Raw genomic sequence first — 24829 nt, 5'->3', positions numbered from 1 at the left:
TGTTTGTATTCCTGACAGCTGCGTGTGGGATGTTTGTGTAGAGAGCTTCTATATCCACGGTGGCTAGGATGGTGTTTTCTGGAAGATCACCAATGCATTGTAGTTTTCTCAGGAAATCAGTGGTGTCACAGAGATAGCTGGGAGTGCTAGTGGAGTGGGTCTGAGTGAAGAATCCTTCGTGAAAGTGCCAATGCCCAAGATGATGGGGCATCCAGGATTTCCAGGTTTGTGGATCTTGTGTAGTAGATAGAATAGCCCCAGTCGGGGCTCTAAGGGTATGTTGATTTGTTCTTGTATTAGTGTAGGGAGTGTCCTGAGAAGATGGTGCAGTTTCTTAGTGTATTCCTCAATGGGATCTGAGGAAAGTGGCCTGTAGAATTTGGTATTGGAGAATTGTCTGGCATCCTCCTTTTGGTAGTGAGACCTGTTTACGATGACTACAGCACCTCCTTTATCAGCCTCTTTGATTATAATGTCAGGGTTGTTCCTGAGGCTGTGGATGGCATTGCGTTCTGCACGACTTAGGTTATCAGGCAAGTGATGTTGTTTTTCCACAATTTCTGCCTATGCACATCAGCGGAAGCATTCTATGTATAGGTCCAGACTGTCGTTTCGACCCTCAGGAGGAGTCCATGTGGAGTTCTTCTTCTTGTGCTGTTGGTGGGAGGGTATCTGTGTATCAGTGTACTGTTCAGTATTATCTTGAAAGTATTCTTTGAGTCGGAGACGGCGAAAGTAGGTTTCCAAATAACCACAGAACTGCATCGTGTTTGTGGGAGTGGTGGGGCAAAAAGAGAGTCCCCCAGATAGGACAGACTCTTCTGCCGGGCTGAGTGTTTAGCTGGATAGACTGACAGTATTGCTGGGTGAGTTGGGGTACCACTGTTGTGGCCCCATGTGGCAGGTAGGATTTTAGACAGCTTACAGTCCTTTTTCCTTTGTAGAAACGTGAAGTGTGTAATGTAGATCTCCTGTCTTATTTTAGTAAAGTCGTTTGTATGGAAGGTTGGTTATTTATGAGAGTCTCCAGGTTGGAGAGCTCTTTTTTGATGTTTTCCTGTTTGCTGTATAGGATGCTGATCAGGTGGTTCCTCAGTTTCTTTGATAGTATATGGCATAATCTCTCACTGTGGTCTGTGCAGTATGTAGATAGCAATGGATTTTTCACCTTTTATGGGAAGAAGATTCCTTGGGCCACCATCCCTCCACATAAGGACCAGGCACAATCTATCACTGTAAAACCTGGAAATTGGATGGTTTATTCACCCCTACATGTGATGGCTCCAGTACAGGTCTCAGGCACATTAACTGGGCTCTGTGGGAAAGCTAGTGCTGCTGCTCACACTGTTCTATGGATGGAAGACTCCCATTTCTAAGCAGTTAATGTGACAAGCAAATACTTGTATGCAAATACTCATTGAAGTTTAACTGCTGTACAATCCAACAGACTAGACTGCTCAGCACAGAACTCAATAATAAACTCAACAGTGCTGTAGCCGAAGCTTCTCCCTTTCCAATGGGCACTTTAAACTGCAAGCAGCCACCAGAGGGCAAGCTGCCCATACTTATATAATAAACATTACAACTGGCTAAATATAGAGTTATGTTTCTATTGATTGAACTGCTTGCAGGGGGCAGTTTTAGTTTGCAAATGACTGTCTAGTTTTTCTTTATCTCCAGTCAGGGAAATTTTGGAACGACTTTAGCTCAAACAGTTTGATCAGGTTTTTTTGCAGAAATATTCCTATTTGCCTTCCAAGTAAACCTGGCAATTTTCATTCCTTGCTAGCTTTTCAGAGCAAGTCAATCCTTAAAAAATTAAGGATTATAATGGAAACCGGTGCAACCTTAAGTATTGAAGGATTCTAATCTCTGCATAATGTACAATGTGTTTTTGTGTGTCCTTCCATCAAATGTACTGTACTCATGCTGGGGAGAGGGAATGCAGGGCTTGCATGCTTCTCAGAGAAGTCACTGCCTGTATAAGGACTGCAGAATTAGGCATTTGATTTATCAGTATTTTTGCACTCAACAGTTCTTCATATGGAAGAGTGCTGGTGTTCTCAAGCATCTGCTTCTCCTGCAACCAGTAAACAGAAGGGAGGCTCTAGAAGTCATGTAGAAGGAAGCTGTGGGACAACTGGAAAGGGCACTCTTGTTTGTTGATGTTAGACAACACAAGATGTGTAAATCATCTGGAATTAGGTTTGAACTTTATTTTCTTTAAAAGAATTACTACTTAGCGAAAATGCATCTCGCAAATAAAGAGCTGTGCCTGAAACAACTAGGAATTACATGAACATGTATATAACTCAGGGCAGTATGACTTGCACAAGTGAAACTGAGTCTTTGCCATAAAAACAAAACCTCTGAAAAAGATTAAATACAATATTTTTGCCAGTTTTTTGCTTACCGCAAATAATATTTAAACTCAAAATACAGACAATTGAAGAAATAGCCTCCGCGGGACTCAATGAACGGAAATCATCATTTAGGTTTGGCAGGCTAACAGAGAACATTTTCCAGTCTTGACAAATATTACATTTGGCTGTCTTTTTGCGCCAGTCCACAGCACAAGTGCTGAAAGACCCTTTGCATATTATACTAAGCTAATACATGACAAGAACAAACATTTGCGTCTATACAGCTTGCTGCAGCAGAATGAACTCAGTTCAACAAAAACAGCCCGATGCTAGAAGTTGTGCTGATTTTTCATTTATTGTGCTTTTGAACAAGTTATGATCCTTTGATCCTTGCAATTCCTCAAAGTAAAGCACCAACAAGCTACAATTGTAAGCAAATTATTTGGGCCAGATTTTGTCCTTAAGGAATTGTCCTGCGTTTGGGTGCTGTGGAACTGAGCTATCCCACTAGGACCCCAGGAAGAATTGTGCCCCAGTGTATCCCCATGGTTTCCCGCTCTAGGAAGGAACTCTTCTGAGGCCAGCACTCTGTACTGGCAGGTACCGGGGGGTAGGGAGGATGGGCATGGCAGGAAACTTGTGTCGTTCCAGGGGAGGGGCGGCTTTTTCACACCCCGAGTGACATAAGTTAGATCGATTTAAGCAGTAGTGTAAACCTGCCAAGACCCAAACTCCATGGTCTGAGACCAGAAACAGTTACTAGGTGACCTGAAAGGAAACCTCTCCCGGCTGACCCAGAAGCAGCTGAGCTAAGCTTGACTCAGAGGCAAAGAGTAACTTTTATCTTTTACCAGAAGCAACTTCGCTTCTCAGTATAGAGCTGACCAAGAAGTGGAGGGTGTGTTCCCAAGGGACTGGAGAAGGACTGAGCAGCATTATAAAAAGAAACAGCTCTGAGTTCATCTGTGAAGCCAGCTCCTTTCCCTCAGTGGCCTTAGGATCAAAACGTGAGATGCTGACAGGCTCCTGCTGTAGCAAGGGATGCTCAGTGCTGGGCACGTACCAAGCCTCAAGTAGAGCTGCAAGGAAAGCAGGTTTTGTCTCTGACAAAACCACAACACAGGTTAAACTCTGTTGCAGACACAAGCCTCATGCCAAGTTTGGAAATTGGGGCTGAGTAAACATGACCTAAGTTTATGATTCTGGATGGAAACCAGTCAAACCTCTGACTCTGCATCATTCTGACCTGAAGCTAGCTATGAACGTGACAGTTTGGTTTCATTTTAAATTTCTGAGCTCATTCAAACCTGAAGGAAGGAAGGATGGTTTTGTGGTTAGGGCACCAGCCTGGGAATCAGGATATCTGCATTCAGTTCCTTCATCTGCCTCAGATTCCCTGTGTGACCTTGGGCAATGCACTTAATCTCTCTGTGCCTCAGTTCCCCATCTCCCTACATCACAGGTGTGTTGGAAGAATAAATTCATTAATATGAGGCACTCGGGTACCATGGTAATGTGTATCTCATCAGAACCGAGATGGAAACTCAAGGGATGTAAATGTAGGTGAAAAAAAAATAAAGTTGGCATGAATCCTTGCAAACCAAAACAGTATTTCTCACAGCTCTTGGTGGATAAATTAAAAATAAGGAGCAGGTGTCTATCATAAAAGTTCCTTATATCCTAAAGATAGCTTTCTTTTTCTTTCTTCATATGAAAATGTATCAAAGGGGACAGGTAATTGCTGTAGGAATATCACCTTCCTCCTTTACACTAAAATAGCTTAACTAAAATCAGCAGTTAGGAAGCAACTGGTTAACTTGTCATGTGTCCATACCGTGTGTTTCAAAATAAGATGAGTCAGTCAAAGGCACAAAGTTAGTTCTATTGGCAGCAAAGGAAAATATAATGGACTGCAACAACTCCAGAAACGTCAGCTAGTAGCAAATGCATCACCAGTGTACTCCTTAGACAAATTTTATCGGCTTTAAAAACTGTTCTTCTTTACTTTAACCCCTGATTTACGTTTCATTAAACATTCAGTGACAACCAGATAGATTCACGCATCACACGCCTTGTTTTCTGTTGATCAGGAAGACAGGCAGCTGACAGGAAACTCAGCTGGCTAAATATACCTATTCTGATGCTAGCTTGCCATTTTTCACATAGCTGTCACTGACTCTCTGGTACGTGCAAATGACTGGACAAGATTATATTGCTGGCAACGGTCACTGAGTTGACTTTTGAACCAGCTCTTGTCTCCAAGGTGCATATCAGAATAGGCAGCTGCACCTGACAAGCCATTGACAAATCTGTGGTTCACACCAAAAAAGAATGGGATTAAAGCAATAATCAGGAATAGCCAGTTTCCAACACCGGTGCACTGATTAGTATGAGTAGCTCCATTGATTTTATATGCTTACAGATTGCTAATAAATGCAGTGTTCTACCTTTGCACAGCATCAGGGGATAAACAGCAGGTCTGGTCTCCATGCAGCACCATCAATGGTAGCTCCCTTGTTATGCTAGTGAGGGGTGGGCAGGACTCAGTTTCATTGTTGCATGAATCTTCCAACTACTTTCCTTCTGGTGCATATGTCTCTCATCCCCGGCTCTGGGTTCCTCCTCCCTTGAACTCTGCTATATGACTCTAATCCCTGATCCTAAACTAATCTGAAAAGTTTAAAACAGGAATAACTACATCTGTACCACAAAGTGTTATTATCTATATTCTACTAAATCTTCTGTAAATCTGTATTCACACTATATACCCTGAAAAATTAAGCCTTTGGATATTTAAATACTCTTAATTCACACTGTAGGCAGATTTTCTATCACTGCTTTACTGAATGACAATTACTCTGGTGTGGATTGTGGATTTTAAATTGTTAGGCTGCCTAGCATGGTGGATTGGCATCTTTGCTGATTTAAGTATATGGGCTAGATTTTGCCAGACTGAGTATGGAGTAGTGCATAAGTGCCCTGCCTCAGGGAGAACACTTGGAAAGCACTGAGTCTCAGAGGCATAAGTTCTCTTCTCTTGAATTGGAGAAAGTAAATGATTATATACTATTTCAGGGTGCAGTGTCCTCCCTAACGCAAGCCCAGTACACTGATATGTCGGGGGGGGGGCGGGGCAGCACCATGGGTCTGCCACTTCTCATCCCTTCCTGTCCATTTGCTCATGGGGGATAGTCTGGGCTGTGCAGCCCTTTCTCTCTCCTTCTGGGGCTATGATTTGGGCAGGTCTCATAAGGAATGGGGTTGGGGGCTTACTCCTCTGCACAGCCACGTAAGATGATCTATGCAGTCAAAATAAATAGTATACAAAATCCATGAAATCAATATAAATAGTATGCAATGACAACATAAGTAAAATAGAGCAGACACCTCCACAGGTGTAACTTAAAACTCTTAATAAAAAATGTTCCTAGGAACTACGTGTTGAAATCGTTCTTGGTATAAAGAAATACATAAGACTGGGAAAGGCATGTCACCTCAAAATTGTCTCTTTATAGCTGAGAATAGGCTAGTCTGTCTGTGCTTCAGATGTATATGGGATTTTGTTCCAGGGCTTTGCACACAAGGAAGATTGTGTTTACAGGAATGTGTGCATGTGCGGTAGGGGGAAGCAACTACAGAATAGGACACGTACAGAGGGAGTCACTTCCAGAGCTAATCAATGGCCACATAATGAGCAGCTTACTCAGCTGAATATTGATTAGTTAGTGCTGGCAAGGTTCTACTCTAGGGAGGTCAGTATTCCTGCCAGCTGCCTTGTATAAGACAAAGGAAGCCTCAGCAAATTATAAATGGCAGGGTTTTATTTGAGAGGCACCACTTGGGCTCATAGTAGGGAAACATGTTTGGCTGTAAAACTAACAAACATGAAACATCAACCATCCTGTTAACTTTTGCTAATAAGTATCAGTGTATTTTATTAAATGCTGTCAAAAATTTGCCCTCATAGAACTTTTTTACTTGCAACTAATATTAGAGACTATCATTTGTCATTTCTACTGGTGGGGGGGGAAGGTTGTTTTGTTTTTTGGTTGCTGTAGGTTCTCATTCCCAGACTCACTCTCCCCTTCATAAGAAATTGAATGCTTTCATAAACAACATATTGGGGTCTTGCCCAATGCCATACAATTGTATACTTCATGTCCATTCATTAATGGAATTATTTTAAATATACTAAAATCATTGTTTTTCCTAAGATTAGTTAGTTACGTAGTCACATTGTTACAGGAGTGGCTATGGCAGACAAACAGAACTACTAACAATAGTCTGATGAAATGAAAAACTATTCAGTCTGTGACTAAAAAGAAATCCTACCTTTTTAGAAGCAGAGTCTCCTTTCTCACAGGCTCTCTATGGAAAGAGAAATGGTACAAGTTAGGAGAAGAGGATCTGAAAATAGCATTCTACAACCAATGGGCCCAATTCATTCCTAGTGTAACTCTCTGACTTCAAGTAGAGTTACACCAGGGATTAATTTGCCTCTATGTCTTTGCCAAAGAGAACAACAGAAGCTGGCCAAAGGCAGCTGCTTTTGCATTTCCTCAATGAATCTGTTCATTCTACCCTCATGATGGAGAAGCTGTAAACAAAGGCTCTTCATGATGTCTCATTGTGCTATGCATAATTATACTGTATATACTCCATAACTATACATGCTTCAAGGCACGTTGCAAAAGCTTTCTATTTACCCAGGCTTTTTCTGAGAGGGTGAGTTAGATGGAGAGAGGATAAAGGTAACAGTTAAAATTTAACTGTTTAAAAGTTTTTACCAGGTGGGAGTGCAGATATTTTTAGCTCCTTGGTTTACTACACTTATTAATCCCACTAGTTTTGCCAGGAATATATGACAATTTTGTGAACTTCCTTTTCACAGGTCCATATTCTGCTGCCCTTACATTGAACAGTATCTTATGCCAGGAGTAGCCCCTTTGACTTCAGTGGAACTGATAGTAAAGTTACTATTCAATATAATTGCAGGTTGTCGGATGTGGCCCATATTGAATTACTTAAATTCTGGCACCTAGTCATGTCAACATAGTCCTAGGCACTAGACTTCATTGTGGACTATTGAGCAAAACAATCCTGAGATTGCTTGTGTAGCCACTCTATGCCAACAGAGACAGCTTTCCCGTCAACATAATTAAACCATCCCCAACGAATGGGAGTAGCTATGTCAGGCTGAGAGGGTCTCCCGCCAACATAGCACTGTCCACACCAGCACTCCTGTCAGTGTAACTTATGTCACTCAGAGGGGTGTTTTTTTCACACCCCTGAACAACATAAATTATACCAACAAAAGTGCTAGATTAGACAGCTGACTAGCAAATTTGAGAGACATTTTTTAAAAAAGCATAGCACACCTCTTAATGCTATTATCTCTAACTTATCTGACCTGATTAACTTCAACCACACTGACTCCTTTGGCTAGAGGCTACAAATGGAAAATTTCAGGCAGATTGGCACTTTTCTGAAGTGAGTGTAAGAAAACCAGGCTTGTAGAATTTGAGGTGCTTCCAGAGCTCTGTAACCACATTGAAATAACAGCTCCATCTCTCCCAGGACAGATTTGTACACAGGAAATATTACCACCCACACAATGCTAGTCATGAGGCATTCCCATTGGAAGTATCAGGGGAATAGCTCGGGAAGATGATGGAGAACTAAAAGGAGTAAGACCTGCTCCCTCCTCTGCTCAAAGATCATGGCTTACACTATTGTCCTCATCTAAACCCCCGGTGTCTTATAAGGAAACATACACTGCTAGTAATCCCAGGAAATCTCCACTAGCATCTGGCACACTAGACTATATAGTTACCGTATAACCATTTAATGAGCCGTGGGCTCTCTAATACTGTTATTTAAAGATGCTTCTGTTCGTTTCTCTATTGAGTGCAACCCCTCACCTCTTCAGCCAAGTTCTTAGGCCCTGTTATTTTATTTATGCACTGGCACTGAAGGGACTGTCAAACCGCAAGTGCTAGAGAAAAGAACAATATTAATTGATTTCAGTAGAAATTACCTTTGAGGAAAACTCAAGTCAAGCAATTTTCATGCTGTAAAGAAGCACAAGAGGTTGCTGTTGTTAAGCTAACGTTTAAAACATGAGTACACAATTTAGGGCTGACAAAAGGAACAGCACTTACAGGACAGCTGATGCAGTATACTATACTGCACTATTGCTTTACAGAAACCAACACAGAAAACATCACTATTAAAATGCTATGTTATAAAAATCCTCCTCTAAAGTTTTCCCCTTTGGAGGTAATATTGCTCTCTGAATTACGTCCAAGAAACAACTTAGGGCCTGATTCTGCAATCCTGGCATGTGGCTTTATTAGGACTACTGCCACGAGTAAGTGCATGAGAGTTGCAGAATCCAATCCAATGCAAGGAATTTCATCACTGCAAGCAACAAGGTGGTCTGCCTAGGTAAACCTTTGTGTTTGGTGCTGGAGCAACCACGACTGGAGCATGGTGGCCAGTTCTGGTGTCCACAATTCAAGAACATTGTTGATTGATTAGAGAGGATTCAAAGAAGAACCTCCAGAAGGATTAAAGGATTGGGAGACATGTTTTATGCTGTGTATAGAGAGAGATTCATGAGCTCCATCTGCTCAGTTTAACAAAGAGAAAGTTAAGGGGTGCTTTGGTCACAGTCTATAAGTACATGCATGGTGAACAAAAAGTTGATGATAATAGGCTTTTCAATCTAGCAGACAAAAGGTCTATAACACAACCCAAAGGCTGGAAGTTGAAGCAAGATAAATGAAGGCTGAAAGTAAGTCACAAATTGTAACAGTGAGAGCAATTAATCACTGGAATAATTGACCAGTGGTGGGTTCTCTGTCACGGGCAATTTTTAAATCCAGTTTGGATATTTTTTCTAAAAGATCTGCTCTACTTCAAACAGGTCTCAATAAATCCTATGGACAGTTTTATATAGGAGGTCCAATTATATGATCACAGTGATCCCTTCTGGGTGTATAATCTGTCAACCTAGAGGATTATAATGCTTTAGCTCTAGTAGGGAACATCTCAAGGGAACTGATGCACACCAGAAAAAGAAAACAGAAAGGAACTGGAAAACATACAGGACCCATTCAAGAGACTGCTTTTCCATACTCAAAAGCATAATTTTGTTTACTTTTTTTAAAATGTTATCTTACCTATTAAAGCAAATTTAATACTTAAAGGGTGCCAATTTGAGTACAACAATATCTATAGAATGAACACACCATAGACAATGGCTATCCAATGTGTGCTGCCAGTGAGTCTTAACTCTCATTTCTCTTTTGGGGGAATCACCTCTAAGGGCAAGAAGGCAATTGGCCTTTCTACTGACACTGCCAGCATAGTATTAAGCAGTGAATTGGTGATGGCGGTTTTGTCCTGTGTGGACACCCACTGATAAGGGACCAGAGAGCACTCAGGCCTTTATTCTACAAACTGACCCAGGTGAACAGACCTCTATGTGCCATCACGTGAACAGACCTCTATGTGCCATCGACTCTCATGCTTGATGCACTGACCGGCTTGTGGGATTGGAATATAACTCATTCACACTGAACAGGTCTGAAATGCTAATAGCTTTCATTCACTACGTATGTAGCCCAGACTAGGCCTGCTCTGCAGCTCACTGTTAACGAGAAGTGTCAGAAACAGAACAGACTCAGCTCACAGGGCTTCATACAAAGCATCAATTTTGGCTTGGGTGGGTTCTAACCCCAGTTCCACTTTGTTCTGGGTTCAAATGAAAGCTAAAACACAGAGCTAAATGCAGGCGAAACTGCCATTTTTTTGTGGCTTGGGGTCAAAACTATCTAGATTTTTACCCAAACCATAAATCAGCCCAGGCTTGCTTGAAATTTTGCCCAGGATTCCTGAAAAGTTCATGAACTTTGGTGAACATATCCCAAACTTTACATTGGAAATTAAAAACAAAACAAAACTTTCCAGTTTCAACAGGTTTTATTACAAATGTTTTAGCTAGCTCTCCTATGGATCCCTTAAAGAAAAACACCAGGGTTTTTCTATTAAACACTGAGATCCTTCCCCATTCCTTGTATTCTTTGCCCAGTTTCCATTTCCCAACATGTCTACATTTTTCATCCAGGTTCCCTTTGTACCTCCGATGAACCTGGGGTCTGGGATGAGACAGAGGCCCCAACCATGGAACAGTTAAGCTTATGGATAACTATTTCACTCACATGGGTAAACCCAGTGGGATTACTCATGTGAGCAAAGCTATGCCTGTGCTTAAGCATTTATGGGAGCAGGGCCAAAATTTGCATGCCATCTCAATGGGATCAAATTGTGACAAAATGAAATAAGGAGATCTTTGAAAAGTGAATGTTTTTTTACGGGACAGTCACTGTTAGTTACTCATTTTAGTGTAAATGCAGTAATAATTCCATTTTAAATAGCTCTGAATTTCTTTGTATTCTTTCATAAATTATTTAAAGTGGTGTTGTACCCATGTGGGTCCAGATCTGGAGAGCTGTGACACTCAAAAGTTTGTCTCTTCCACCAGCAGGTTGGTTCAGTAAAAGATATCACTTCACCCATCTTGTGTCTCACAGTATTTAAGATCCTTTGCAGTTCACCTTTAGTTTTTGCACTCATCTCTGTGGTTGGTGTCCAGTTTATCTCTAAAGAGCTTCCCCTTTTTACTGATATCAACACCAGGTTTTAATATCAACTCCTATCAAGCCCACTTAAATCACTGATCATACAGTGAGTTCTGTGCAGATTCAGGGGCAAAAAAGAGCTATAAGGGCAAAGACGGAATAGGTAGGATATTGGGAGAAGGATGTGGAAGTAGAGTATCTCTATATGGAACTCCTGAAGCTCCAAAAATAAACATACATCATTCAATTTAAAACCAAACTAGTTTATCCCTGTAAAATTTAAAAAAAACATTGAAACTTGCTTAAAGCAGCTTTCAAAGCTACCTGCTTTTCTCATTTATTTTTCTCTGTTCCAATTGCTTTTTGAAATAGTTTCCTTCATTGACTAAGGTTTACCATTTTTATCACAGCAATGTTACACTTTTTAAAAGCCAACTTATACCAGTCTGATTCTGATATTCTGCAAAAATTAACACTAGCAACTTGATGTAAAGTATCCACCTCCCCAAGGATTGCATATTTTGAAAACAAATGAGGTTTGAAAAACAATCTTTCAATTTGGCAGATTTCATTTCAGTACACTACAGCACAGTCACATCTTGAGTTTCAAACTTAGCCTGTCCAAGTTGGCAAGTATAATATATTCTGTATCTAACCTTTTTCTCAAGTGATGAGAGGTTCAGTCTTGTTCCCACTGAAGCTTTTTCATAAGCTTATTGCTGAAATTATATCCAAGTTGTACATTTTGCAAATTCTGATTTGTTTGACCTTCCATGACACTGACTTCTCCCTAGTGGTCTAGCGACACTTCCTGTAATCTCTCACATCCTACCCATACAGCACATCCTTGTTATCAGCCTTACACACCTGGTTTTGGTATTCTGATAGAGCTTATAATTTAGCCAAAAGGACATGCAATACACTGTTGCTAAAGCCTCCTTTCATCACCCTTCTTCCTCCCCTCCATATGTTGTCCTAAGAAATTCCGTTTTAAGTATTAGATGACTTTTGCCCCAATAACCTGAATTAAAAACTTTGTCTAAATTCTGCTTCCTCCTTGCTAACAGGTAAGCATCCTTTATATTTCTACTCCTGCTCATTGTATTATACCAATAGCCCCCAACCAAGCTTGGGCTCCCTATTGTGCTAGGCACTGTGTATACACACCGACGCTCTCTTACCCAAACAACTATACAGTCTAAAATGGGACTAAGAATGGGAGAAAGGAAGTACTGTCCCCATTTTGCAGATAGGGAACTGAGACATTAAATTATTTGCTTAAGGCCACTCAGGAAATCAGTGGCAGTGACAGTGCCAGGAGCAGAACACAGAACTCTGATGCCTTAACCATCCTCTTTTAATTGTTGCTCATCAAATCATGTATCTTTCTCCCTTCCACTAAGGCTACCTGTCCTCACAGACTGTGCTTCAGGTTTGTCTTGGAATATCCTAGATCATATAGCATATGAGTGGAGAATAGCAATAGGCAACCCACAGAATTTCACTTCAGAGACTAACAAATTTATTTGAGCATAAGCTTTTGTGAGCTACAACTCACTTCATCAGATGCATTTGGTGGAAAATACAGAGGGGAGATTTATATACACACACAGAGAACATGAAACAATGGGTTTATCATACACACTGTAAGGAGAGTGATCACTTAAGATGAGCCATCACCAGCAGCGGGGGAAGGGGGGGAAAGGAGGAAAACCTTTCATGATGACAAGCAAGGTAGGCTATTTCCAGCAGTTAACAAGAACATCTGAGGAACAGTGGGGGGTGGGGTGGGGGGGAGAAATAACATGGGGAAATAGTTTTACTTTGTGTAATGACTCATCCATTCCCAGTCTTTATTCAAGCCTAAGTTAATTGTATCCAGTTTGCAAATTAATTCCAATTCAGCAGTCTCTCCTTGGAGTCTGTTTTTGAAGTTTGTTTGTTGAAGGATAGCCACCTTCAGGTCTGTAATCGAGTGACCGGAGAGATTGAAGTGTTCTCCGACTGGTTTTTGAATGTTATAATTCTTGACGTCTGATTTGTGTCCATTTATTCTTTTACGTAGAGACTGTCCAGTTTGACCAATGTACATGGCAGAGGGGCATTGCTGGCACATGATGGCATATATCACATTGGTAGATGCGCAGGTGAACGAGCCTCTGATAGTGTGCCTGATGTGATTAGGCTCTATGATGGTGTCCCCTGAATAGATATGTGGACAGAGTTGGCAAGGGGCTTTGTTGCAAGGATAGGTTCCTGGGTTAGTGGTTCTGTTGTGTGGTGTGTGGTTGCTGGTGAGTATTTGCTTCAGATTGGGGAGCTGTGTGTAAGCAAGGACTGGCCTGTCTCCCAAGATCTGTGAGAGTGATGGGTCGTCCTTCAGGATAGGTTGTAGATCCTTGACGATGCGTTGGAGAGGTTTTAGTTGGGGGCTGAAGGTGACGGCTTGTGGCTTTCTGTTATTTTCTTTGTTGGGCCTGTCCTGTAGTAGGTGTCTTCTGGCTCTGTCAATCTGTTTCTTCACTTCAGCAGGTGGGTATTGTAGTTGTAAGAATGCATGATAGAGATCTTGTAGGTGTTTGTCTCTGTCTGAGGGGTTGGAGCAAATGCGGTTATATCGTAGAGCTTGGCTGTAGACAATGGATCGTGTGGTATGATCTGGATGAAAGCTAGAGGATTGTAGGTAGGAATAGCAGTCACTAGGTTTCCGATATAGGGTGGTGTTTATGTGACCTTCGCGTATTAGCACCATAGTGTCCAGGAAGTGTATCTCTTGTGTGGACTGGTCCAGGCTGAGGTTGATGGTGGGATGGAAATTGTTGAAATCATGGTGGAATTCCTCAAGGGCTTCTTTTCCATGGGTCCAGATGATGAAGATGTCATCAATGTAGTGCAAGTAGAGTAGGGGCATTAGGAGACGAGAGCTGAGGAAGCGTTGTTCTAAGTCAGCCATAAAAATGTTGGCATACTGTGGGGCCATGTGGGTACCCATCGCAGTGCCGCTGATTTGAAGGTATACATTGTCCCCAAATGTGAAATAGTTATGGGTGAGGACAAAGTCACAAAGTTCAGCCACCAGGTTAGCCGTGATATTATCGGGGATACTGTTCCTGACAGCTTGTAGTCCATCTTTGTGTGGAATGTTGGTGTAGAGCGCTTCTACATCAATATGTAGACTCCCTCCTCAGGCCCTACGTTACCAGCACTCCCAGCTATCTTCGAGACACCACTGACTTCCTGAGGAAACCACAATCCATTGGTGATCTTCCTAAAAACACCATCCTAGCCACTATGGATGTAGAAGCCCTCTACACCAACATTCCACACAAAGATGGACTACAAACCATCAGGAACAGTAACCCCGATAATATCACGGCTAACCTAGTGGCTGAATTTTGTGACTTTGTCCTCACCCATAACTATTTCACATTTGGGGACAATGTATACCTTCAAATCAGCGGCACTGCGATGGGTACCACATGGCCCCACAGCATGCCAACATTTTTATGGCTGACTTAGAACAACGCTTCCTCAGCTCTCGTCTCCTAATGCCCCTACTCTACTTGCGCTACATTGATGACATCTTCATCATCTGGACCGATGGAAAAGAAGGCCTTGAGGAATTCCACCATGATTTCAACAATTTCCATCCCACCATCAACCTCAGCCTGGACCAGTACACACAAGAGATACACTTCCTGGACACTATGGTGCTAATACGCGATGGTCACATAAACACCACCCTATATCGGAAACCTACTGACTGCTATTCCTACCTACAATCCTCTAGCTTTCATCCAGATCATACCACACGATCCATTGTCTACAGCCAAGCTCTACGATATAACCACATTTGCTCCAACCCCTCAGACAGAGACAAACACCTACAAGATCTCTATCATGCATTCTTACAACTACAATACCCACCTGCTGAAGTGAAGAAACAGATTGACAGAGCCAGAAGAGTACCCAGAAGTCACCTAGTACAGGACAGGCCCAACAAAGAAAATAACAGAATGCCACTAACCATCACCTTCAGCCCCCAACTAAAACCTCTCCAACGCATCGTCAAGGATCTACAACCTATCCTGAAGGACGACCCATCACTCTCACAGATCTTGGGAGACAGGCCAGTCCTTGCTTACACACAGCCCCCCAACCAGAAGCAAATACTCACCAGCAACCACACACCACACAACAGAACCACTAACCCAGGAACCTATCCTTGCAACAAAGCCCCTTGCCAACTCAGTCAACATATCTATTCAGGGGACACCATCATAGGGCCTAATCACAACAGCCACACTATCAGAGGCTCGTTCACCTGCGCATCTACCAATGTGATATATACCATCATGTGCCAGCAATGCCCCTCTGCCATGTACATTGGTCAAACTGGACAGTCTCTACGTAAAAGAATAAATGGACACAAATCAGACGTCAAGAATTATAACATTCAAAAACCAGTCAGAGAACACTTCAATCTCTCCGGTCACTCGATTACAGACCTGAAGGTGGCTATCCTTCAACAAACAAACTTCAAAAACAGACTCCAAGGAGAGACTGCTGAATTGGAATTAATTTGCAAACTGGATACAATTAACTTAGGCTTGAATAGAGACTGGGAATGGATGAGTCATTACACAAAGTAAAACTATTTCCCCATGGTATTTCTCCCCCCCACCCCACCCCCCACTGTTCCTCAGATGTTTTTGTTAACTGCTGGAAATAGCCTACTTTGCTTGTCACCATGAAAGGTTTTCCTCCTTCCCTCTTCCCCCTCCCCTCCCCCCCGCTGCTGGTGATGGCTCATCTTAAGTGATCACTCTCCTTACAGTGTGTATGATAAAACCCATTGTTTCATGTTCTCTGTGTGTGTATATAAATCTCCCCTCTGTATTTTCCACCAAAGGCATCTGATGAAGTGAGCTGTAGCTCACGAAAGCTTATGCTCAAATAAATTTGTTAGTCTCTAAGGTACCACAAGTACTCCTTTTCTTTTTGCGAATACAGACTAACACGGCTGCTACTCTGAAAAAAGTTTCACTTCAGATACTCATCTTGTACCAATCTCCTGGTGTTGACAACTAGACTACAAACCCCATGAGAACAAGCTGTTCGTCAATATTTCCCATGCTTGCTGGCTTCAGCTAGACTGGAAATACCATGAGAATAGCTTCACTTGTGCTGTGCTTGCAGATATTGCTACCTTATGCTGCATTCTGTTCTGTCCCAGGCTATATGAGGCCCTTCCAGGAACACCACCTGCTGCAGGATGTGGTGGTGATTCAAAAGATGGCTCTCTTCACTTTAAGGCCCTATTAACTCAATATGGTGCTATGGGACACTAAATTGTTGGGAAATGCTGTCTTTTGGATGAAAAACCGTATAACATTGATCATCAGAGATCCCAGGGCTCCTTTTGTACAAGTGTGCCCTGGTGTCTCGACCTGCTTCCAGCAGCGCTAATATGATTTTTTTTATTTGTTTCAAGAAACCGTCCATTGCTCCCTTTACACTCTGCTGATATAAATTCCCCTGCATATGGACCTTGACATGCTGTTCTTCACTTTCTGCCTAAATCATGTTTGCATTTTATGACGTCAGTGACTGTACTTGTGTAGGGTCTCTAATTAATTTCTGAAATGGTTTAAGTTTTTCAGGGTCCTGTACAAATGTATTCCAGTATTTTTCACTCAGATTGGGTGGGTGAAAAACCCCGCAAAAAGCAGAAGCAGATGAGTGGGGATTAGCTTTCCATATTTGGCTCACATTTTAAACCACTTACATGATTATTGCCAAAGCCAACCATTCAAAAATCATGAGATTTTAAAATTTGGGGGGTACTTCTATTTGCCTTTTGGTTTCTAGAGCTTTAGGTATCATGGTTCCAAGATTTCCTCCCCACCCAGGAAAGCTAGAAAGTCTTTTTTTCTTTATTTTTCCTTTTTTTTTTTAAGTGAAAGCCAAAATTCTTATGTAACCTGTTGGCTTCAGGAGCTGGGACTTTGCCATCAAGTCGCAAGTCTTGGGTTGCCAGCACTGTACGACCAAATTCCCAAGCAGGGCCCTGTTTCCCACACATTGATATTCACTTTTTATGCACTTTCATTTAGGCATTTTTCACTACTGTGAGTATATAATGTCTCTTCAGGAACATAACTGAAGTGAGAAATGATTAGATTAGCAGCTATCTGTGAAAGCAAAGGATGACTTCACCTTCATTTTATGCAGGAAAGTTGGGTGTCAAAACCGTGAGTGTCATTTTATAAATGGTATTATAGCAACTAATATAAAAAAAAAAGAAAACATTTACTTGGAAACAATTCTAGTCCTCTCTGCCTGCCCCACCCCTAAACTTTCTGTGAGAGCACAAAAGCTGTCTGTCTGCTTTGGCATCAAAGAAACATTTTTAAAATGTTTCCACATACTATAAATTTTTTCTTGTCCTTTTAAACTTAGCTCTGCAGGAAGGCCCAAATGGATCAAGGAATGGGAGTTTAATTCTAATACAATTTAATGTTCTTTAGTACAGAATTTTGTCCTCCTTTTAGGAGTAAAGTGTCTTACCATGGGAAAAGGCTAAAAAGTCAAATGTACCTCCTCAGTTTGTCTCCTCCCATTTTATAAGCCAAGGGCTTATTTAATAATACTTTGCATTTCCATTGTGTTTCTACTCAAGGATCTGAAAGTGCCTTAGTACTGAATTTAGCATTGCAACACTTCTGGGGGGCACATCATATTATCACCATTTTCTAAATGGGAAAACTGAGGCATAGATTTAGATCACACAGGAAGATTTCACTACAGCTGGATATAGAGCTAGTGTTGCCTGACTCCAGATCCTGTGTCTTAACCATGGGAAGTCTTTTAGATTCCTCTATCCCAGGTAGATTTTCTGATGCCCAGTGCTGTAATCTTTACCTTTTGCTAAATGAGTTTAAAGAGGATCTCAAGATTGAGCCTCCTTCCACTTTCTCTTGGTATGATCAAAATGACAGGCTATGTGGACTTAGCATAATCAAAATGGTGACATTGCCAAAAATTCTATATTGACTCTATAGAGACAAGGTGGGTGAGGTAATATTACTTCTGCCACCTTGTCTCTCTAATATTGTGGGACCAACATGGCTACAACTCCACATACATTGACTGTAGGCACTCCCCCTGATTCTATCCAAGAGGGAAGCTGAGAGTTAGAGGGGCTTGTTTTCCCATTTCATCTAGTGTGGCAAATGCTCTGTATGCACCTGTTAGATCTCACAACATTCAAGACGGAGGGACAGCTTGCACTTCCTTATGTTATTAGCTGCATTATTGCACACCAAGTTAATTTCATTGGAGCCTGGCTGGATGTGATTGGAAGGTAGATTTCACTGAAGAGGAGTGGCTTCTTCATTGGATTATGCAGCATTCTTCTTTAGCACATGTGCACATTTCCAAACATAACAATACAGATCCTGAATTCATGACCACTTATTTGAGCATCCCCCTCTGTCTTCCCTCCAGAGATTTACAATGGTTCTTTAAATCAGTGACGTTAACCCAACATAAATCTGGAGTAGGGCCACTCGTTGGGGTCCTCCAGCATTTTTATGCTGCTTTCATGCCTTAAATGCTGCTATATTTGCCCACTTTCATCACGTATGGACAAATAACTCTTTATTTTAAAGACATCACAAATAATTGCACTTTAAACATCAACAGATAGGTTTTATACCCTATCAAGACTAGTTCAGTGTTTCTAGCCAACTACAAAAGCAGTTTCTCCTCCTTTGGTGTTCACACATCAACTGCTAGAAGAGGGCCTCATCCTCCCTGATTGAACTAACTTTGTTATCCCTAGCCTGATTCTGGCTTGCATATTTATACCTGCCTCTTGAAATTTCCACTACATGCATCTGACGAAGTGGGTATTCACCCACAAAAGCTTATGCTCCAATACGTCTGTTAGTCTATAAGGTGCCAAAGGACTCTTTGCCACTCTTCTGGCAGAAGTGAGCCATTATCACACCCAGCAAAGTGGAAGAAATGCCGCTCCTAAGATTAGGTGTCTGTAATGCTATCAACCCTTCCAGGAAAAGCATAGAACCTTCCAATCATGTGCTGGCAGTAAGTACAGAAGGAAATTATTTTAAAATACTTTGTTCTAAATTGTTTGCAGTTTTGTAACTGTTTTGGACCCAGGATATGAGAGACAAGGTGGTTGGGGTAATATCTTTTATTTGACCAACTTCTGTTGGTAGAAGGGACATGCTTTCAAACTTCACAGAGCTCTTCCTGAGGTCTGGAGAAGCTGACCAGAGTGTCCAGGCTAAATACACGTTGGGACAGATTGTTAAGCATAAGGGATTCACACATGCTGTAGGAGGTCACCTAAAATGAAGCCTGAGCCCCGTGACTCCAAGGCAGCTGGCATGGGCTAGCTGCGGATTTTTAATTACAGTGTACACATATCCTTAATCCTCATCCTAAAAGGAAATTTGCACAACACCTTCAAAAGATGAGCCTGGGAAATTAAATTCTTAACTCTGCTGGACACTAAAAACCATGGACTTGAGGAAGTCTGGTTGTATGGCTCATTACAACAAGTTATAACACAGCCTACTGCCTGCCAACACTTGACTTCCCACTTCATTTTAAGCTTCTTCTTCCCAGCAACAGAAGTTGGAACAATAAAAGATATTACATCACCCACCTTGTTTTAAATTGTCTACTTATAGTTTTTTTAAGCCTAACTGTGTACTCTGTTAGTGATTTACAATCATAGACAGTATTTTGTACTTATTTAAAGTCACAGATACTGATCTTGGAATAAGGTCCACGCAGGCAGACCTATCTTCCTGAACAGAGCCCCAGTGGTAATGGGGTCTGCCTGTCCGGAGCTCATTGTAGGAAATGGGCCTAAGTTAATGCAAAGGAAAGAAAATGTATATTTTTTGGCTGCTGCCATCATTAGCGAATTCTCTTATATCTATAAAGTCTGTTTCACAGACCAGTAGCTCCTGAGAACAAAGTTTTTTTTTTAATGAAAGGGGTGTCAGTATTAGGAAATGTGGCTATATAAAGTGTATGTTGTTGGCTTTTCTGTCTAGATCATTCCCTGCCTTTATAAAGGATGTTTCATACTAGTTCTGTATATCACCTTTGTATGGCCTGTGCTCTCTGAACATATTGGTTATGGATTGGAGCTGGACCTGAGACATGGCTTGCTGAATATTAAATATTCTGGAAATATTTCAACTCCCTGCTTCTTGGGGGGGTGGGAGTTGAATTTCCAGGCACACATTAAATGATTTACACTGCTCATAAAAAAACTGGCCTGAACCTCTGCCCAGAATGGGAAATGAACTTGAACCAAGCCTTTCTGTAGGTTTCAATGTGTTCAAATTTGCTCTCCATTATTTTTCATTTTCATTGCTTTGCCTCTCTGCACCTCCTGGTTCCATCCAGAAGATCAAGTGTGGGACTATCACAAAGTCTGTTAGGGTATTTCGGGTCCAAATGAAAGCAAGAAGTATTGGTAATAATTAAAGCAAGATGGATCATGAGGGGTCAGACCTGCCCTCCCCTCCACAAAATAAGAATCTTGGAGGCAGATATGAATAGCTGAGAGTTATAAATGTACCTAATCAGGCTGTTTAGACCCTAACGTTTTATTAAAGATCTTATTAAAGGTCAAAATAGTAACCCTGGAGTTAGTGATATAATTTAAACTGCCTAATGTGAGGCACCCTCCTTTTCAGATGGTGGGTTCTCAGCACTTTCTGAAAATCAGGCCCCTTTAAATTGTCTCAAGTTGGACACCCAAAGCACTTTTGAAAATCTTGGCCTTCATTCTTTGGAGTTAAGGAAAATATATTTCAGTGGAGTCCAATTAACACTCCCCCGTCAAAAAAATTACTTTATGTAGAAAAATTCTACTGCTTCCCAAACGTTAAAATGTCTGGAAATGAAAAGTGAAGGGACCTGGCCAGTTCCTCACAGTCATATAACCAATCTTTTGTTACTATCATTCACCTACCCAGGGAACGATGGATGTTCCAGTCGTTAGAGCACTAGTTGGGGGCTCTGGATACCCTGGTTCAATTCCTTGATGTTCCAGAGACTTCCTGTGTAACCCTAGACAAGTCATTCGGCCTCTCTGTGTCTCATGGCATATCTTCACTGCAGACACTATGCAGGATAGCTACATCTCTGTAGCTATCCCAGTATCACCCTGTAGTGGAGACACAGCCTGCACCAATGGATGGGGTTTTCCCATTGGTGTAGGAACACCAGCTCCCGTGCAACAGTAGCTCCACTGACAAAAGCATTCTTCCATAGCTGTGTGTGTGCACTAGTTGGCATAGTTACATCAGTCCAGGATGTGATTTTTTTTTTACATCCCTGACCAGCATAGCTATGTTCACTAACTTTTAATTATAGACCAGGCCTCAGTTCCTCATCAATAAAATGGGGCTAATAGTACTTCACTAGCTCACTGTGGTGTTGTGAGATGTTCATATTACAGTCATTGGAGCCCAGGGTACATTTATGATAGATTTACACCCCTCTGCCCTTGTTTTGTTCTGTAAGAGAACAAATCAAACAAACCAAAATGTTGGACATCGTTCTAATCTTTTTCTATTTATTAGAAGCGTGAACATTTTCCAAAGGATTACAGTCCCAGGGCATATTAAATTCTGTCAGGACATTCTGTTTTCTCAATGTGATGTGTTAGTAGAGTAGAAGAATATTTTAATGAATAGAAATGGATACAAATGTTACAAAGTATGTTGATTTATTAATTGTGATGTGGTAATTCCGAGAAACTTCAACCAGGTCAACGCCCCATTCTACTAGACTCTATATAAATAGTAAGACAGTCCAGCTCAGCTCTGAAGTGCTTACAATCTAAATAGACAAGAGAAGTAAAGTGTATTATCTCCATTTTACAGTTGGGGAGATGAGGCACAGAGATTAAGGCCCAGATTTGTAGAGGCAATTAGGCATTGCTGTGCTCTGGTTGCAACACCTTTCTAAATACTCATTTCTAAATACCTTTAAAAATCTGAGCCAAAGTGATTTTCCCAAGGCCAAACAGGAAGTCAATGGCAAAGCTGGAATTAAACGCAGATGTCCTGAGTTGTAGTCCAGTGTTTTAAGCATCACCTTCCTGAACTAAGACTTTACTGTTGTAGCTTTGTGTCTAACCCCCAAGAATCACAAAATATCTGAACTGAAATCATCAGTTGTGCAGGACTGAATATCACCTGTCCTAGGTCTAAGTGACAGTGTAACTTTCTGGAAGGATAGGGAGAAATAATGCAATTCATTACATGGTTCTACAGTTTATCAGTGAGTATCACCTCCACATACAAGAAATTACAGTGAGTATATGTTTATTAGAGGAGCACAGACCACAAATTCTTTATAAAATCATATGATGAAGTCATTGCTGATTCAGAGGAGCAGCCGTGTTAGTCTATATTCGCAGAAAAGAAAAGGAGTACTTGTGGCACCTTAGAGACTAACAAATTTATTTGAGCATAAGCTTTCGTGAGCTACAGCTCACTTCATCGGATGCATTCGATGAAGTGAGCTGTAGCTCACAAAAGCTTATGCTCAAATAAATTTGTTAGTCTCTAAGGTGCCACAAGTACTACTTTTCTTATTGCTGATTCACTTTGACATTCCACAGTAAAATTCCCAAATACCACACTTCTGTTACTACCGCGTTTGGAGCTTACAATTTATAAGGCTTGTTAGGTTGTAAATGAATGAACTGTGAATTAATGATTCATTCTTGTTCAAATTACACTTATGGTGTGCTACCAAGCACAAAATGGAAAGAAAAGCAAACACTAATACCACTAGAAGCAGGCAGTTTCTTACACTATTATCAAATCCAAGGTGATTCCTCTCCTATCCATTCAGTTTTAGGTGGTAAAGTGACGGTGTCTGATGGCATAAAGAGAGGAACTTTGCATTTTTAGAAGGATACAGTGTGCTTCCCCCTCTCGTGGCAAAGGCAAGCTTTAATATACAGTACCTCTTAGTCCTTCCATCTATTTGATAAAGTATGTTGGAAAGTTGGGTAGCAGCTATTAATCAGTGTACTGCGATTCACAGTGCTAAAAGAGTATATTCCCTATGTGCTTTTCAGTTGTAAGCAGCATGCATTTCTGAGTACAGCCATCTGAATACACTGTAAATACTTGCATTCTTCTTTTACTAAGTTGTTATTAAGATGACTGCTGTACACATAGCTGTCCTTTCAGACTATCAGATTCTAAAGCATTGTGGCTTTGCTCACTTTGCCTTCTCGGCACTCAGGAAGTTAACCATTAATGCCAATACATTAGTACTCAATCTCTTACCTTGCAGAGTTTCAGAACTAACCAGCATGCCAGGTATGCTGTCAGGGTGAATTTAGCTTTCATGTAGGTGTCCGGTAAACAGGTAAGATACATTTGTACCAGATCTAGCTCTTCACTGACAACGCGATTATCAGCATCAGCAGTAGCATCCTCCCCATCCTCTTGTCTTTGATCCTCTTCTATTGATGCACTTGGGCACCTATTTAACTCCATTTTATCAAAGATATTTTTCCTCCTTGACAAAGTCTTGATTTTTCCACAGACAACTCAGGGAACTTTTTGTTTCGTATCAGTAATTATATTTCCTGATCTTCCAAAAGTATGTAGCCTTGCCTTTAAGCCAACCCGAAAGTTAGACTATGGTGGAACAAACTTTTTGCAGTTTAAACTCCGTTGGCTCATTGCCTTTTTCTTATTGAGCGATCTTTTGCAAATGTGTGTACAGCTACAAGATAAATATAGCACTGGCTAGCGAGCCTTGTCATACAGCACAAGAATACTCCTGCCTGTTGCCAAGAGAAGAGAGAAAGATTCCATTTATTTAAAGAGCAAGTCCCTGGCATCAGTACTCTCTTGTTCATTTAAAGAAAAAAAGAAAAAGGAAAAAGCTGTTATCTTTGAAACCTTTTTTTTTTTTTTTTTGCCAATTGTGCTTCCTCAGAACAAATCCCAGTTCTGCAAGAAACTATGTTCTTACGGAGGAGGATTTTTTAATTCCAGAGACTTGTAGCCACAGTAATTCATTGTCTGTGATATTGCAGATGCTGAGCTTGTGAAGGCTACAAATTTCAAAGGAATAAATGAGGTCTTGCAGATGGAAAGGGGCCAAGACATTTTAAAAGAACTAATGGTCCTTCCATAGGCCGAAAAATGAACAAACATGTGAGAGATTATCCAAGCAATTTTCTAGCTAAATGTTAAGGACTTCATTTATGCCTTGAGACAGCATTCATTTGTATATGCTAAGAACACTTTAAGACAAACTTATTTTATTCTTGATGGCCTATATCTGTTAGGAAATGGCTTGATAAATATAGATTTAACTGTAGAAGTATTTAATTGTTAATTTAATTAAACAGATTTAATTGTTTCAGCTATTCAGTGAAAGCACTGCAAGCACCTAAAATCCTTAAGGTTTAGTTCTGCCACGCTTATTCACATTGAGTAGTATCCATGCCACAAGTAATCCTATTGAAACTCATGAGATTATTTGTGGAGCAAGAGTGGAAGAATCTAGCTTTTACTGTGAAAGGCATAATACAAACCTACAGAACATCTGTAGACTAGATCCATCTATAATGAGATAGAGGGGAAAGGCAGACTACCAAACAAGAGCCCTCATTCTGACTGAAACATGCTCCTAAGGGTCGAACCTGGGTCACTATTCAATGGCCAATATTTCCCTATTTTTCCAGACTGTTGAAGGTGAGCAGGAGAGACAGCAGAGAACTATGGAACT

At 41.1% G+C, this 24829-nt stretch overlaps 1 protein-coding gene across 2 annotated transcripts in view; it reads right to left on the bottom strand.

The window, feature by feature from the left end:
* The window catches only part of ARHGEF4 (Rho guanine nucleotide exchange factor 4), a 329416-nt gene extending 305597 nt beyond the window's left edge, over window positions 1–23819 (bottom strand). Inside the window, exons 1-2 of one of the 2 annotated variants that reach the window (XM_043492843.1) lie at window positions 23371–23819; window positions 6696–6731 (exon numbers count right to left, since the gene is read on the bottom strand). In XM_043492843.1, the coding sequence (XP_043348778.1) occupies window positions 6696–6731; window positions 23371–23583 (249 nt within the window). In that variant the 5' untranslated portion in view covers window positions 23584–23819. The remainder of the gene's footprint in view (window positions 1–6695; window positions 6732–23370) is intronic. The other variant, XM_038416530.2, reaches the window with a different exon arrangement.
* Between the last annotated feature and the right edge of the window lie 1010 nt (window positions 23820–24829).

The sequence above is a fragment of the Dermochelys coriacea genome, chromosome 9, assembly GCF_009764565.3.
Source record: "Dermochelys coriacea isolate rDerCor1 chromosome 9, rDerCor1.pri.v4, whole genome shotgun sequence".
NCBI lineage: Eukaryota > Metazoa > Chordata > Testudines > Dermochelyidae > Dermochelys > Dermochelys coriacea.
Note: the sequence above shows the minus strand (reverse complement) of the source record. Positions and strands in the feature narration are given on the sequence as shown.